The following is a 14,359-nucleotide window of genomic DNA, read 5'->3' as shown; positions in this document are numbered from 1 at the left end:
ATTAACTGTGAAACTGTAATTCATTTTGTGCCATAATTTTCAATTCACTATAAAATTTTTAAAAAGGTTTGTCTTTTTTATTATACGTGATTTTATGCATGCATTTTGTACTTCTACGGCCAACATATCCTTTCCCGGGGACTATGACACATAACATTTATACATTAGTGATTAAATGTACCACAACTCCCATCGTTAGTTTCGATTCTATCCGAAGGGGGGGAGGGTCGGGCTCGATGTGCATTTTATGTTAAACACAATAACAACCGACTCGACGCTTACATGATGGTTTATAATGAGGAAAAGCGGAAAATTTAAGAGACACTTGACTTACAGCAATTCAGATCGTAAATATCACAAGTAAATACACAATGGCTGACCTTCTGTCAACGCCCCCTAGGAGCTCGCCACTTTTAGCCGCATCACCAGACATAAGTCGGGGACCTGACTCTCGGCACAGATGTTCTATAGATGTAGGCGCGGATATGCACGAAAAAGAATTAGACCCCGAGATTCAAAGGTAAAAAAATAATAATTAAGAAATAGCTGTTAAACTTGGGTTTTTTTCTTACTTCATGAAGACTTTGTTAGTTTTGATTTCACTGCTGTTGATTATTTTCTACATATATGACTGTATTTGATTATAATAACATTATAATAACATTAAACCACAAAAGTGTCAGCTCACATCTCTATTTATCCCTGATTGTAAGGACATGTACTCCAACTCTTTCTTACCACGTGTACCGTACTTCAATGTTCATCTTCGCTATAGCCAAGGGTTTCTTATCTGCACCGCTCCTCACACGAAATCCCTGCCTAGCAAAGATGCTCAATGTTATGCATCTAGTAAACCTATGACATTGTCATGCAGACATATAATGCCTTTAACTTATAATTGCTTAAATGAACATTGTAAATGGATGGACAAAGACTTTGCTCATCCTTATCTTAATATCAAAAGAAATCATGATGTGTATACCTCGAACTCTACTAAACTGTAAGAGAAACACTCTTGGACATTCTGATACAAGTGGTATGATGATGACATTTGTATTATTAGCTGTATCAAGCACAAATGATGAGGTTCAACTTACTATTGCAGAATCTTCCAGAGTTCTGAAGAAGGATCAAGAAAAGGTATTGACTAGCATGTTACTATACATGTACATGTATTTAGAAATAGCTGTTTCAATTAAGTTCAATTATTTGAATTAAGAATTCCATGTAAAAAATTATGAATGCTATGGAATCAATAGAATTTATGGTGGTTCAGTTTTCAAAGACTTCCTTGGTTTTCTCACTGATGGGTTTTCAGTACATCCTGTACAAATTATGAAACAAAAGTAAAAATTCATGAAGTGCACAAGTAAATCCACAAAATTACCCATAATACATGTATGTCCCCACCAAATTGTGGAAAAAGAGAGAGAGAGAGAGAGAGAGAGAGAGAGAGAGAGAGAGAGAGAGAGAGAGAGAGAATACTTTACTGGTTAAGAGTTTACAAATAACAAACAATTTCACTAATCCCTGCATTTTATCCAAAATTTAATTTTCACTTCAACGTTCCACTAATGTATGCTAAATGTCGTACTATTTGTAGGCAATAAGGACTCTTAGTGTGAATGTCCTATCAATCAGTCACTGTCCTATTCTAGATTATCAAAACACAAGATTAAGGTCAACCTAATCAAGTGCTTGAGTACAGTTTATCATGCAATTAGAGATAAGTAGGATGTTATTGCGCTGTAAATATATTTGCTACCTGATAGATCATGGAAAAGATGACGTTTGTAATTCCAGTTTGAGTACTAGTGCTTCGTGTATTTTTTGTTGCAATTGATACATTTTTTTACAAAATTTTCACGGTGGCCTGGCTTTGGTCTATGACATTCCTGATTACGAAAGCTCATAAGTAGAATTGGTTTAGTACAATTCTTACATCTACACTTCCTTATTTGTACTTGTAATCGGCTGTATGAATTCTACTGACTCTAGAGAAAAAAATTTAAAACTGTAAACGGATAAATTTGATATAAAATAGTCTTAGTTGTTTCCTTATCCTTTGTAAACTGACATGATTAAATACTGATTGACTGACTAATCTAAAAAGCAAATGATTTAAACAGGAAAAAAAGTTTGCTTTAATTATTTTTTGAAAGTTGAATTGTTGAGGAAAAAGCTGCTCAATGGTTATTTATTTTTGTATAAATTTTATTGAAAGATAAAGAAAGCACCTTAAAATTTTTAGCTCTCTGAACTTGCACATGATATGAATAAAAAGCTTTCTTTCATTAAAAAAAAAACTATATATGATATTCGTCAAATTTGGCCCCCAAAATTCGCTATTTTTAAAATGATTCAGGTACATTAATTTGTTGTGTTATTTTATAAAAGAATTGACATGAAATATGTTTCTCACCTATTTATTTGAATTACATGCACTCACTGGCAGTATATGACGTCAGAAGTGACGCTATTTTTATAATTCATTCAAAATCAACCATAAATTGACATTTTTTTTATCTTTTTTCGAATGGGAAATATAGAGCGACTCTTTGAACATGAACGAACTTTTTGTCACTTATAAGTATTGGAAAGATACATCTTTGGTGAAAATATTTTGTTTGTTCAAGTTGTCGCTCAATGTTTCCTTAAAGAAAAACTGCCTCAAAACAAGCTGTTTTATGCTAAAAATGAGAAAATGGCGGGAAAAGGTAAACTTTATGACGTCATATTTTTAAATTGTGGGCACTAAAATCAAAATGAAAATTATGAAAAAACTTCAAATGTATATTTGTACAAATACCGGTAAAACAAAGAATTACAGTAAAATGACAGTGTTCATTTTAGGGGGCCATTTTAGGCTCAAACCATATATAGTCCTTTAGAATCTATTTTTTTGTAATAAAAAGTCCCATTTTAACTACTATACTTGGTATTTTATCATTCATTAAAATCAGAGTCTCATTTGATATTCAAGGATCACATTGCCATGCTATGAAAGAGAAAATTGGAGTTGACAAGCGAGCTAGAAGAAAATTGATCATTGCCAGTACCCTGTGTGTTCTTTTCATGATTGGAGAAATCATTGGTAAAGTATTTTTTTAAAATCCAAAAGAAATATTGATTCAATTGAAAAATTGAGAAAGTCAATTGTCACAGGTGATGTTTTGAAAATTCACAGCAGCGGTATACAGGTATATAGACATGTATATGAAATGTCAGAAAAAAATTGAGAAAGCAAATATTTTTAGGTTTTGTTTATTTTTTATTGTTGAAAAAATAGAGTCACTTATATTTGGTATTTATTTCTGTTGGTGTTAGAATAAAATAATTAAGATCAGAAAAAAATTACAGATATACTGGTACATACTTTGATATACACAGGTACATGCATGTACTTAGATTATTTATTTACCTACCCAGGTACTTGTGTACTGTATTGCACTTACATGTACTTAACAATGTATAGATAAAAATGCTTATCTTAATTGACATCAAATTTACAGATGAAAAAACAAGTTATTTTGCCTCAAAATCTACCGTCTCATCAATTCTTTTTCTCTTTATTCATATATAAAATGAAAATATTTGCAGGTGGCGTGTTAGCAGGAAGTTTGGCCATTATATCAGATGCAGCTCATTTGTTGACTGACTTTGCCAGTTTTATGATCAGTCTTTTAGCCCTGATGCTGGCCACTAGGTCACCCTCCAAGAAGTTCAGCTTTGGATGGTATCGGGCAGGTAAGAGAGATACTGGTATATGCACCGGTACATAAGGTCAAATCTCAATATCTTGAGCTTATTGGGACCCCCAAAAATTCCAAGATATCTGAACATTTGAAATATTGATGGTAAAATACTTCATGAAAAAGTGTTTGAAATGTTTCTAACTTCCAACTCACTATGACATATCCATGGTACATTGATATCAGAGATATCATTTACATGTATGTTGAAGAAACTGAAGTTCATCTGTAGTTGTATTTTATTACATACCCTTGGAATGCTTGAGAATGAAAAAAGATTTTGTTTTACGTTTACCCCGATAGCTATATGAAGAATAAAGGCATTCTTATTCATGTACACATTCAAATTAATCTGCATTTTTATTCATTTTTGAATTTAAAGTATTTCTGGTATAGGTGACTGAGTGAGATAAATGTTTGTATAATGTACCTGTAAGTAGATTTGTAGAATTTGTAGTACATGTATTATCGCATGTTTGTGTCTTTCTGAGAAATGTTATGCACATGTATATGCAGAAATCCTTGGAGCGTTGCTATCGATTTTGTTCCTGTGGATTCTAACTGGAGTGTTGTTCTACATGGCGGTGAGGAGAGTGATTGATCAGAACTATACAATCAATGCTACAATCATGCTGATCACTGCAGCATGTGGCGTAGCATTTAATATCATGTAAGCAATCATTTAATTGCTTTAAATAGCACAAAAATTGCAGTTTAACTTTATAAATTACATGTATTACAAAACTGTTTGGTAAAATATCTGCTGTACATTTGTTAACTTAACATCTTGAAATTCATCTCTTATTCTAGATTTTATAATTGAATACACATATTTTTTATAAATTTTTGTTTAAAAAGATAATGCCATCTATGATTTTTCATGTTTTCGTATAGTTGTATATATCTATTGCTGGTAGCTTAAGCTTAGCAATGCAAGTGCATAAAATGATTTTGTTGTCTTCCCAGAATGGGTATATCATTAGGACATCATGGACACAACCATTCTCATCAGAAGGAGGCCAGCAACTCAAAGGTACATTCTTTTTACATGCACCTGTAGATCGTTGTTCCTTCCCATTCTTAATTTTATTATGAAGCGGTACATATAATTATATATATATATTTTTTGAAATACAGATAATCTAAATACTTATGTTTTAGTTCAGAAATACATGTACATATTTTTGTGTTTCAGACAGATGAATCAAATAGTAATCCAGGACTATCAGTACAAGAGGTTGTGAGACACGAATCCTATGGAGCTATAAATAGTAATGACAGTGACACTGAGCCTTTAGTACAGGTCAAGGACACTCATAAAGAGAGAGAAAACATCAATGTCAAGGCTGCCTTCATTCACGTGGTGGGGGATCTCATACAAAGTATTGGTGTCCTGATTGCAGCTTTCATTATCTATTTTAAGGTATTTTAATACATTTCATGTGTATGTTACGGTTGAAAGCAACAGTTTTTAGACCTAGCTCGCACATTTATTTTCAACCATGTGTGAAAGTCTCTTAGAAAGAGTGTGACAATGATTGTGATGCCAAATTTCGTAAGTGAATGGAAACCAGCCAATGAAAAATCGTTTTATGTCATAAAATTTTAAAATAATTTATATGGCAGTTAATTATAAATAACGTTAACAAAATGTCTTTTTTTAAACACTTCGAGAACTTCTTGTGCAACAAATCAATGTGCAGACATGTAAAATGTACTAGGTTTGTGATTGTGTTTTCTGTACTTTTAGCCTGAATGGAAGCTGGCAGACCCCATCTGTACCTTTGTGTTCTCTTTAATTGTGATGGTTACCACATTCAAGATATTTTTGGACATTTTAAATGTGCTGATGGAAGGTAATGCCCTCAAAACTGTATGAGAGATATAAAGGGCCACAATTAATGTCTTGTTTATATTTATTCTTCTGTATAATAGTGAAAAATACTATTATTTAATAATGTTGTTCAAAGAGTTCTTTCCCTTTTGAGAAACTATACTGTTGCGCATATTTATATGTACATGCACTATTTAAATTCACTGATGATGAAATAAAGTTAGGACTGAGTAGAAAACTACAAATGTATATTTTTTAATTATACGTGTATTGTATTAATTATTTATTAATTATTAATTATTCTATGTATTGTATTTTTACCCTTTGATTTCTTCTTTAAAAGCTTCCTTCTTAGCTTTTGAAATTTAAACTCTTTCAGAATGCTTAATTTTAATCATGATAGTAAATTTAGTTTTAAACCATGCAAAAGTTTCTAGTTTTGTTATTTGTTTTCTATATAGTTTTGTCATTTGGAGTGTCAGTTAACTATGAATTTTTAAAACTGGCATTCCTAAGTTATCAAGTGAATACACACTGTTCAAATTTTTCTTCACGTTGGTCTCTTTATAGGGACGCCGAGGGGTATCGACATTACATCAGTAAGACGGAGTTTCCTCAAAATTCCAGGGGTTAAAGATGTCCATAACCTCAGATTGTGGTCGTTATCAATGGATAAAATTGCCTTATCAGTTCATTTAGCAGTCGGTAAGTCAGCATACATTACATCATGATAATTTTCTTTAAAATTCAGCTATAACATGTATGAAATCAGGATTGCTTAAAGTTTGATGAATTCAGACAGTAATTCAAGTCTTTTCTAAAAGATTCGCAAACAGATCCATTGAAAACTCTAAGGCTTGGTTCAGCTATGGTTCGTTTAAAATACGACATTTCTGAGAGTACCATTCAAGTGGAGGAATATGTGGATGAAATGGACGACTGTACGCATTGTCAGGGTGCGAAATAGATTTATTTCTGTGCTTAGATGTAATTGAAATAAACGACTTTATCAGTGTCAAGATGCGAAATAGAAATTGTGTATCCGGATGTGAATAAAACAGCTGTCAAGATGTAAAATATACATCGTGTAGTGTGATTGGATGAAATGAAAGATGAAACGGACTATCAGGATGCGAAACGAATATGGTACACTGCGATGTCGATAGCTGCATTTATTTATGAAAAGGGGTTAATGTACTCGGTATATGTATGAATTCGAAATGATAAAACTTGTATCTTGTGCCATATTCAGTTTCATTTTAACCTTTAAATTTTTATATGTGTATCTAAGAATTGTACATATAGTCAGTTTGCTCTTATTTCAATTTCTTAGTGGAGTAATTGATTACGAACCTTTTTATTTCTTTAGACAGCTATAAATGTGATAAATCTATATCTGTGATAGATACCTACTGGAAAACGTCATGTGATACATGTACCTGTATTATCAAGCAATCCAACATCATTGGAGTTCAATTCTCAACCATATTATTTCAATCACGTTTTTATTACCAACACAGGACACGTTGCAGAACTGTAGCTCAACGCGAAGTTTGGGTTGCTAGAGTTCCATTCATACCAAAGAGACTTAACTTCTAAAGTAAAATGTCTCAAGAATATTTTGTTAAAATTTTCACAGAATATATTCCTAAATTAGCTTCATGGGTCCAATACCATGCGCAACTTTTTGTGCGCAATAAAACATTTTTTCTATGGCTGGAACTGAAGCTTTAACCTGAATTATTTTTTTATTTTTAATTTTTTTGGTATGTTTTTTCTTTCTTGTGCGAGGCATTGTGTTTGTTTGATGTTTTTTTTTCATTACCATTACCATGTTCAAATTCATTTGTGAATCTATTATTGTAAAAGCTGTTGTGCATAATATATCGTTTCATTGTTTCATAATGTACTTGGGATTTCTAGGCATAAAGCTATTATTACTCGCTTAAACAAGGAAAAGGCTATATGAAAAACCATGTAATAGTCATTTTTGGCCAAATGTCTCCTATATTTTATTAACGCTGAAACAGGGAAAGAAAGGCATATCTAATTAATGCTCGATAAAGATAACTCAATGTGCTGTAAATTCTTAGCTTAAATATTGAAGTATTTATATTATTACATGTTGATATCTGTTCAACAATATGAGTGCAATTAAAAGCAATAAAATCTGACAGAATTTCTTAATGTTATTTTGCATAATCCCAAAGGATTTCAAATCTTTAAAGGGGCATGGTCACGATTTTGGTCAAATTCTATTTTTATGTTTTTATTATTTACGGTGCTTTCGAAATGCATTTCTAATGATCAAATAAAATTTGTGAGTCATTCGTAGAGTTATAAGCAAGATACATGGCTCACAGTTCTTTGTCATGTAAACAAGGCTCGTGCCCTGTTTTTGTTTACGTAGATTCAATATACATGTACTAGTAAAAAATCTTTTACTAGATTATTTGTCTTTCTTTTTACTTATTTTAAGCATAGATAAACAGTTCAAAACTGAAATTTTTACTTCAACGCTTTGTTTACATAGCGAAGAATTTCAAGCTATGTAACTCGCTAATAACTCAACAAATGACACTAAAATTTCGGTCGCCTATTAAAAATGCCTTTCTGGATCATTGTAAATGCTAAAATCGGAAAAATAATTTTTGACCAAAAACGTGACCATGCCCCTTTAAGTTAAGGTCAGACAACATGGCGTTTATCAACCCTTTATATAGATAAAATTGATATTGAATAAATTTTTCTGTTTTTTTTTTTAAAAATAAATATCCAATGTACTTGAAAGTATAAGCTTTGGGAAGTACGCTGTATCGCATTTATAGAGGTGAGAGTTACCTCCCGTAACAGAGGGGACTACTGAATTGACAGCAACATACAATGTACATGTATACCGATATAGGATTATGATGAAAGCATAAAGAGTTTGCTCCTAGCCTAGTCATTAAATGCGTTTTTGCGTTACACGTACATGTTGTCAGTCTTGCTACACGTAAACGTATTATCTTCATGTTTAAAATTTCTTTGAAAAGTTAACAGATAAATAATGTATAGCCGCGTGTATAAATTAGCATTTCTAATAAATGCCCTTGTATTCATCAAACTTTCGAGGTTGACCATGTTGACAAGCACACATTAACACAACTTACGGCGTAGTTAAAGTTCCATAAAAATTGCAAGAACGATAATTCACCTCGGAGAGAAGTCATTATAGCAATCGGCTAGTGGCTGCATGACAAAGCTGACAAAATGACATTTTATATTTAAGTAAATAATTGGAATTGAATGGCCGACACCAGACTGCTCATAGTTCACTGGAGATCTGTAGCGACAGTTGTTAATTGTACACGAGTCGTGATTTGGACCGTCAGTTAACTGCCGTGTAAGTTAATTCGTCTGTCCTGAGGACACAATAATCATTACCCCATATAAATGGTGTTGAATACACTGTAATGTACATCGGAGATGTAATGCAACGTGTTAACAAGTGCAGATTGCTTTGCTACAATTGTGAAACACATGTATTTAACATGTTTCAACTATATTCCAGCAGAAACCACCGTGGGAATCCACAAGATTTATCGCTAATTACAGCTTTTAAAAGCAGTATATGACGGGAAAAGTCCTGTATATTGCGAGAAATATGTTGCATTCTTCGACCGAAAAAATATCATTTGAAATTAACATGAAAATAATATTTTAATGAGTATTAATACTTGTCAAATGCATCAAAACTATTTACAAGGATGTAGATCTGAGACATATATAAAACATTCTAGCTGCTGAAATAAAGAGCATAAAAGTAAAAGTAGGTTTGGCTAATACACAACGCACAATCACATGACGACACATCGGTCACGTGCTTTGGAGAGTTTGGAGTTTTCAGGCCGTTTTTCGTTCCAGATGTCAAGAGTTCTGCATTCACTGGTGATAAATTCCTCTACCTCCACCCCGTGGGTCACCTCCAGGTCGGAGAGGCTGATCCGTGAGGCGTTCAGAGGTACCGAGTCTTTGTGTTCAGCCGCCATTACTTCCTCGTCTAAGAGGGAGGAGTCTAAAGACCCGCCAAGGTAGTTCCTTGTTGCTAGCTCTAAATTTACTGACGGAAGTGCTGTAAAAAATGAACAAAGTTTCAAGTCAGGTACCGTACATTGAAATGACATTTAAATTTATTATAAGATAATATACTGAAAATTGGTACACCAAACTTATTTATTGAACCCCTATTTTATCGTTGAACCTTGTGCTAACATTTTATTTTCGTTTAGGCAAAATTTTGCAGACTCTAAAATAAAGCACTGACTCGTTTAGAAATATCTTTAGTGCATAAAGTGTATCCATGAAATATGGCATCACAAGGTAATTCTACCGCGTTGTAAAGTGTTGTACCTTTCTGGTTGAGCAGGAACTGGAAGGCTGGTATAACCACTTGCGGGTCCAGAAGGTGGATTTTGACAAAGAGAGCGTTCATTTCTCTGTTATAGTCCGCCTCCGTGCACTGTCCTCGCACTATACGGAACATCCACATTAGAGTCCAGCGAGGCTCCATAATGTGGGCCAGGAGTTTCTCTGCCCAGACGTGCCTAATGAACACAGCAAGAAACAATTGCTACATGTTACAAGTACATGTAGTTATGTACATGTATTGATTTACATGCAACTGAATTAATTCATGCAGGTTGAATATGGTCAAATTCGGATATTTTACCCATTGTCGTCGATGAAATCTCGTAGACAGACCCCCGTTTTCTGGTCTCTGACCACATCTGGATATGTCAACGAGTAGAGACAGAAACCTGCAATTACAATTCAATTGCTATGTCAAAGGCGTGCTTTATTGTTATTGCATTAAAAGTTCATTATACAATAGTTTAAAACTTTTTCTCTACCTATGATATCATTCATTTTAGACCTAAATATTGCTCCATTCAATTCAAAATTGCTTGTTGAATGTTTACATGTATGTTGTCTATGCAATAAGGTTTATTCTGATTGGTGAAAACATTTCATAAAGTTTCCTTTTGAAAGGTAAAATCAAGCCGTCCCAAAAAATTGAACATGGGTACTAATCAGAATTCGTGCAATATTACCATAAATATATTGATTCGGGAAAATTGTTGCTCTTACGGTTCACCATCTTTTTATTTTAGTTGGTGTTTGAAACAATGACCCAGTCAATGTGAATGTAATTTGCCAGTGGATTTAACCTTAGGACATAATTCTTAGTATAGTTTGCACTTTTAGAATTCAGTATTTATAACAATTGATAAATATTGCATATTATCTTGGGTAAAATTGGAAATTGTCATCCCAAATAATCATTGTCTCATTTAACGATTTCGACATGACAAGCTAGCTTCTTAATGTACTTTCGCAACCTACCGAGTTTTTTCCATTGCAGACCATTATAAATATCTCTCAACACATCTTGTAGCGAGCTTTTATCAATCATTTGATGAAACTTATACTCGTCTTTTATCTTTGATATGCTTTCAGCAACCAAAGCCGTTGCAAGTTTGTCCATTGGAAACCCTCGGGTATCTAGATAATCTAACACAGGGTCTGGATTCTCGTTCGGAAAGAAAATGTCATGCACATGGGGTTCCATTTTAATTGCGTTAATCAGTATTGAGCGAGCATATTCCGAGACTTCATCCACATTTTCTTTATATGGAGTAAGACTGTAAAGCAACTCCACGTTCAGGCGATCCCCCGGTTTGCTGGGCCTGGCAAGGAGGTTGAAGCTGTTTGTCCTCCTGACATCGGCCCCTCTCTTGGCCCGGGGTGGTGACCTCTGGGAGGAACTCCTCTTCACAGAAACGGGCACTGCTAATGTCGACATCACTTTTTACGTTTACAATGTACTCTAAAAAGCTGCCGTCAGTCCTGATATCCAAAACGATGTCATCTAAAAGATAAATGACATTTCAATCAGATCAATTATCGACTTCCTGTTACAGAAATATTTTAAGTCTTAGTGTTTTCAATGGATCATTAAACTGCTTTTTAAATTACGATGTTATCAATTGTCTTTTTTGAATTCTTTTGCAGACGAACACAGCTATCAATACGTCACAACTACCAAGTTAAAATACATGTCAATGGTTATTTACATCGCTGTATTTTATTCAAGATTTTAGAAAGCCTGTTTACCATTTGATTTCGATTTAACCGCGATTAAGAAATCACGACAACGGTAAGATAGGAAACAGGTTTTTGTTAAAATAGTTCTGTTGCGAAATTTAAAACGTCGCAAGAAGAATTCCTTCCACTCTTATTACCTGGCAATCTTTAAATGTGTATAGAATTTTTAAAAAAGGAAATGTTTACGGGCTGAAACTAAATCGTGACTGTATTACATAAAGCTATAGGTAAAGCGGCCATTCAATTGTTAAGTCCTCTTTTCGGACAGGTAACAAAGGTGTATTTTTTAATGAATGTGGACACGATAGGCATACAAACACTAACACGTCCCCCCTTTCGGATCAGCTGACGGGGACCATATATAAACAGGCATTCTAGGCCAAGCTATTCACAAACTGAACTTACTATCTTATCTATGTTGTCCAAACTTTTGAATTATATACACCCAATGAACAGCATTGAAGTGTTCATTGTGTAACACCATTCAAATATTAGGCTTCAACAATCAGAGACCAAAATCAAATCCAAAATTTAAAAAACAAAAATAGCTATACAGCACATATATGTATCTAAACAAGTTTCATATTGGAGGTTAATATTTAAAGAACTGCAGTATGTATATAAACTAAATCAAAAGTACTATTATTTGATTATGACATACCATTTATAGATGTCCATATCTCACTGTAGCTCACATATGGCGATTCCCCACGCAAACTGTAAACAGAACTCACGATGCAGACAAGATCCAATAAATCTTCACCCTGAATCAAGTTCTTATCAGAAGATATATTGTCAATCGACTCAGTATGGCCACGTTTTTTAATCCCACCGTCTGTCTGTCGCAATAACTGTTGACAAACAGGCGAATAATAGTCAATTTGTCGGCATCACTCTGTTGGTCCTTGCGTCACACGCGCCCAGATTATGATATTTTTTTTCAATAGAGATTTTCACCACAAAACAAGGAAACTGGACCGGGTGTGCTTTAATTCAGGTATCTCAAAAATTCCAACCGTTGTCCCTCCCTTTGTGCAGTTAAATCTGCTGGTTTTGGCACGGTTGGGTGAGCGCATTTGGTGACGCGATGAATAAACAGGTAACCCGAAAAGTGTTTAAAACATGGAATATAGCGGGGTCATTGAAGCGAAATAACTTTTGATTGATAAAATAAAACCGAAGAGGATTCGTATCAAACTTTCACTGGTACATGTACCGAAGTATACGGGATAATCTGTGGATCTGCTATACAGGCTGTGGACCATGATAATCACGTGTACAATGTGTTCCACAGTTATCATTTATAATATTATATTAACAGAAATAATAATGATGTCACTATGCAGTTGATTTATTGAACAATGAGAAGAACTGCAAGAACAGTATGTTATGTTCTCTATGTATATACTCAATGTAGCCCCATGTAGAATAGATTACGTGGGTGTGAAATACGTTTACTTTTCTACTTTATGTTCAGTCTACTAAGGGATAATTGTTACGACTGTAATGATAACTAAATAAATGTCCTGTGCATTAATAACCCAGCTCCAGTCTCCATACATCTACTGTATTGATAATCCGAGTGTTATTATAACATATTCTCTAAATTTCCTTTGACATAACTTAAAATATTTACGATATAACATTTGTTATAGGCCTTTTGAAGTACCATATGGGTGAATTAAATACACAAAACTTGCTGAAATCTGTCCGTATACGAAGGTTGTATTATTCTGAACCTTGCTGCATCTGCCTAGTATATTAGTTTGAGTTACCTACCCGTACCCATAGATGTTCAACAGTAACATCTAGAATAAACAGTAAATTCACAGTACATGGCATATTCCAAACATGAGACCAATTTATAGTACACCGTAGTTGAATACTTAGCAATTTGCACTTTTTTGCTTGCAAGTTTTTCTACCCATTTAGCATACGAATTTAGCAAAAAAAAATGTCTCTTTATGATAAGGCCTTTGTTTTTGTAAAATACATTTTTCTTCGGAAAATACATGCTTTGACATTTTTCGCATTTTGAAAATAAACTGGATATTAAACTAACTTATTATGTAAAACTTAACGAATTGTACTTTTCTCAAAGTTAAAAAAATACGACAATTATTTTTATACTGTTTAGAGGATCCTATGAAGTTACATGTAATCTAATATGCGTCTTGTAATTTGAAAGTTACTCGTGCCATATCAGTTACCGTAGCCATAAAAGTTAAACGAGCTCATTTATGTCCTTAGGTTTATTTTTCTGATATAAATGGGATTATGGCCAAAAGTGACCCTGTTTAAATAGAACACGGGGATAAATGAAGGATATGTATAGTTCAGGAAATGAACAGTGAACCATGATTAACACCAAATTTAACGCGCCTTCAGTTCCCAGTGCATTCTAGTGATTACACATATTTGTATGGCATATGCTATGGATGTAAAATGGAATAAAATATTCCATTTATTACCAGGGTTGCACAATGCTTTATTGTCAAATTCTGTACATCAATCATAAATTAATGACAATGGGTACCTTTAAGTGTAATATACTGTCTGTATTCTATTTCTTACCGATACAGGTATAAAAAGATTAATCAAATTTTGTTTTGTTAGTCACGAGTGA

The 14,359-nt window shown here is 33.5% G+C and overlaps 2 protein-coding genes across 2 annotated transcripts; one reads left to right on the top strand and one right to left on the bottom strand.

The window, feature by feature from the left end:
- The first annotated feature begins 236 nt into the window (after positions 1-236).
- Positions 237-7,765, top strand: LOC128180074 (zinc transporter 2-like). Its single transcript, XM_052847895.1, has 10 exons — positions 237-520; positions 1,106-1,140; positions 2,984-3,094; positions 3,601-3,747; positions 4,269-4,422; positions 4,719-4,785; positions 4,948-5,175; positions 5,503-5,608; positions 6,157-6,291; positions 6,411-7,765. The coding sequence occupies exons 1-10, from the start codon at positions 372-374 to the stop codon at positions 6,551-6,553; spliced, it is 1,275 nt and encodes a 424-aa protein (XP_052703855.1). The 5' UTR covers positions 237-371; the 3' UTR covers positions 6,554-7,765.
- Positions 7,766-9,269: 1,504 nt separating this feature from the next.
- Positions 9,270-12,433, bottom strand: LOC128180085 (uncharacterized). The gene is made up of 5 exons (XM_052847921.1): positions 12,395-12,433; positions 10,972-11,497; positions 10,298-10,385; positions 9,979-10,172; positions 9,270-9,700 (listed from the first exon to the last, which is right to left on the bottom strand). Exons 2-5 carry the CDS (start codon positions 11,429-11,431, stop codon positions 9,426-9,428), a joined length of 1,017 nt encoding a protein of 338 aa, XP_052703881.1. The 5' UTR covers positions 11,432-11,497; positions 12,395-12,433; the 3' UTR covers positions 9,270-9,425.
- Positions 12,434-14,359: the final 1,926 nt, after the last annotated feature.

This window comes from Crassostrea angulata, chromosome 1, assembly GCF_025612915.1.
Source record: "Crassostrea angulata isolate pt1a10 chromosome 1, ASM2561291v2, whole genome shotgun sequence".
NCBI classification, from domain to species: domain Eukaryota; kingdom Metazoa; phylum Mollusca; class Bivalvia; order Ostreida; family Ostreidae; genus Magallana; species Magallana angulata.
This window is presented reverse-complemented; position numbering and strand designations above follow the sequence as displayed.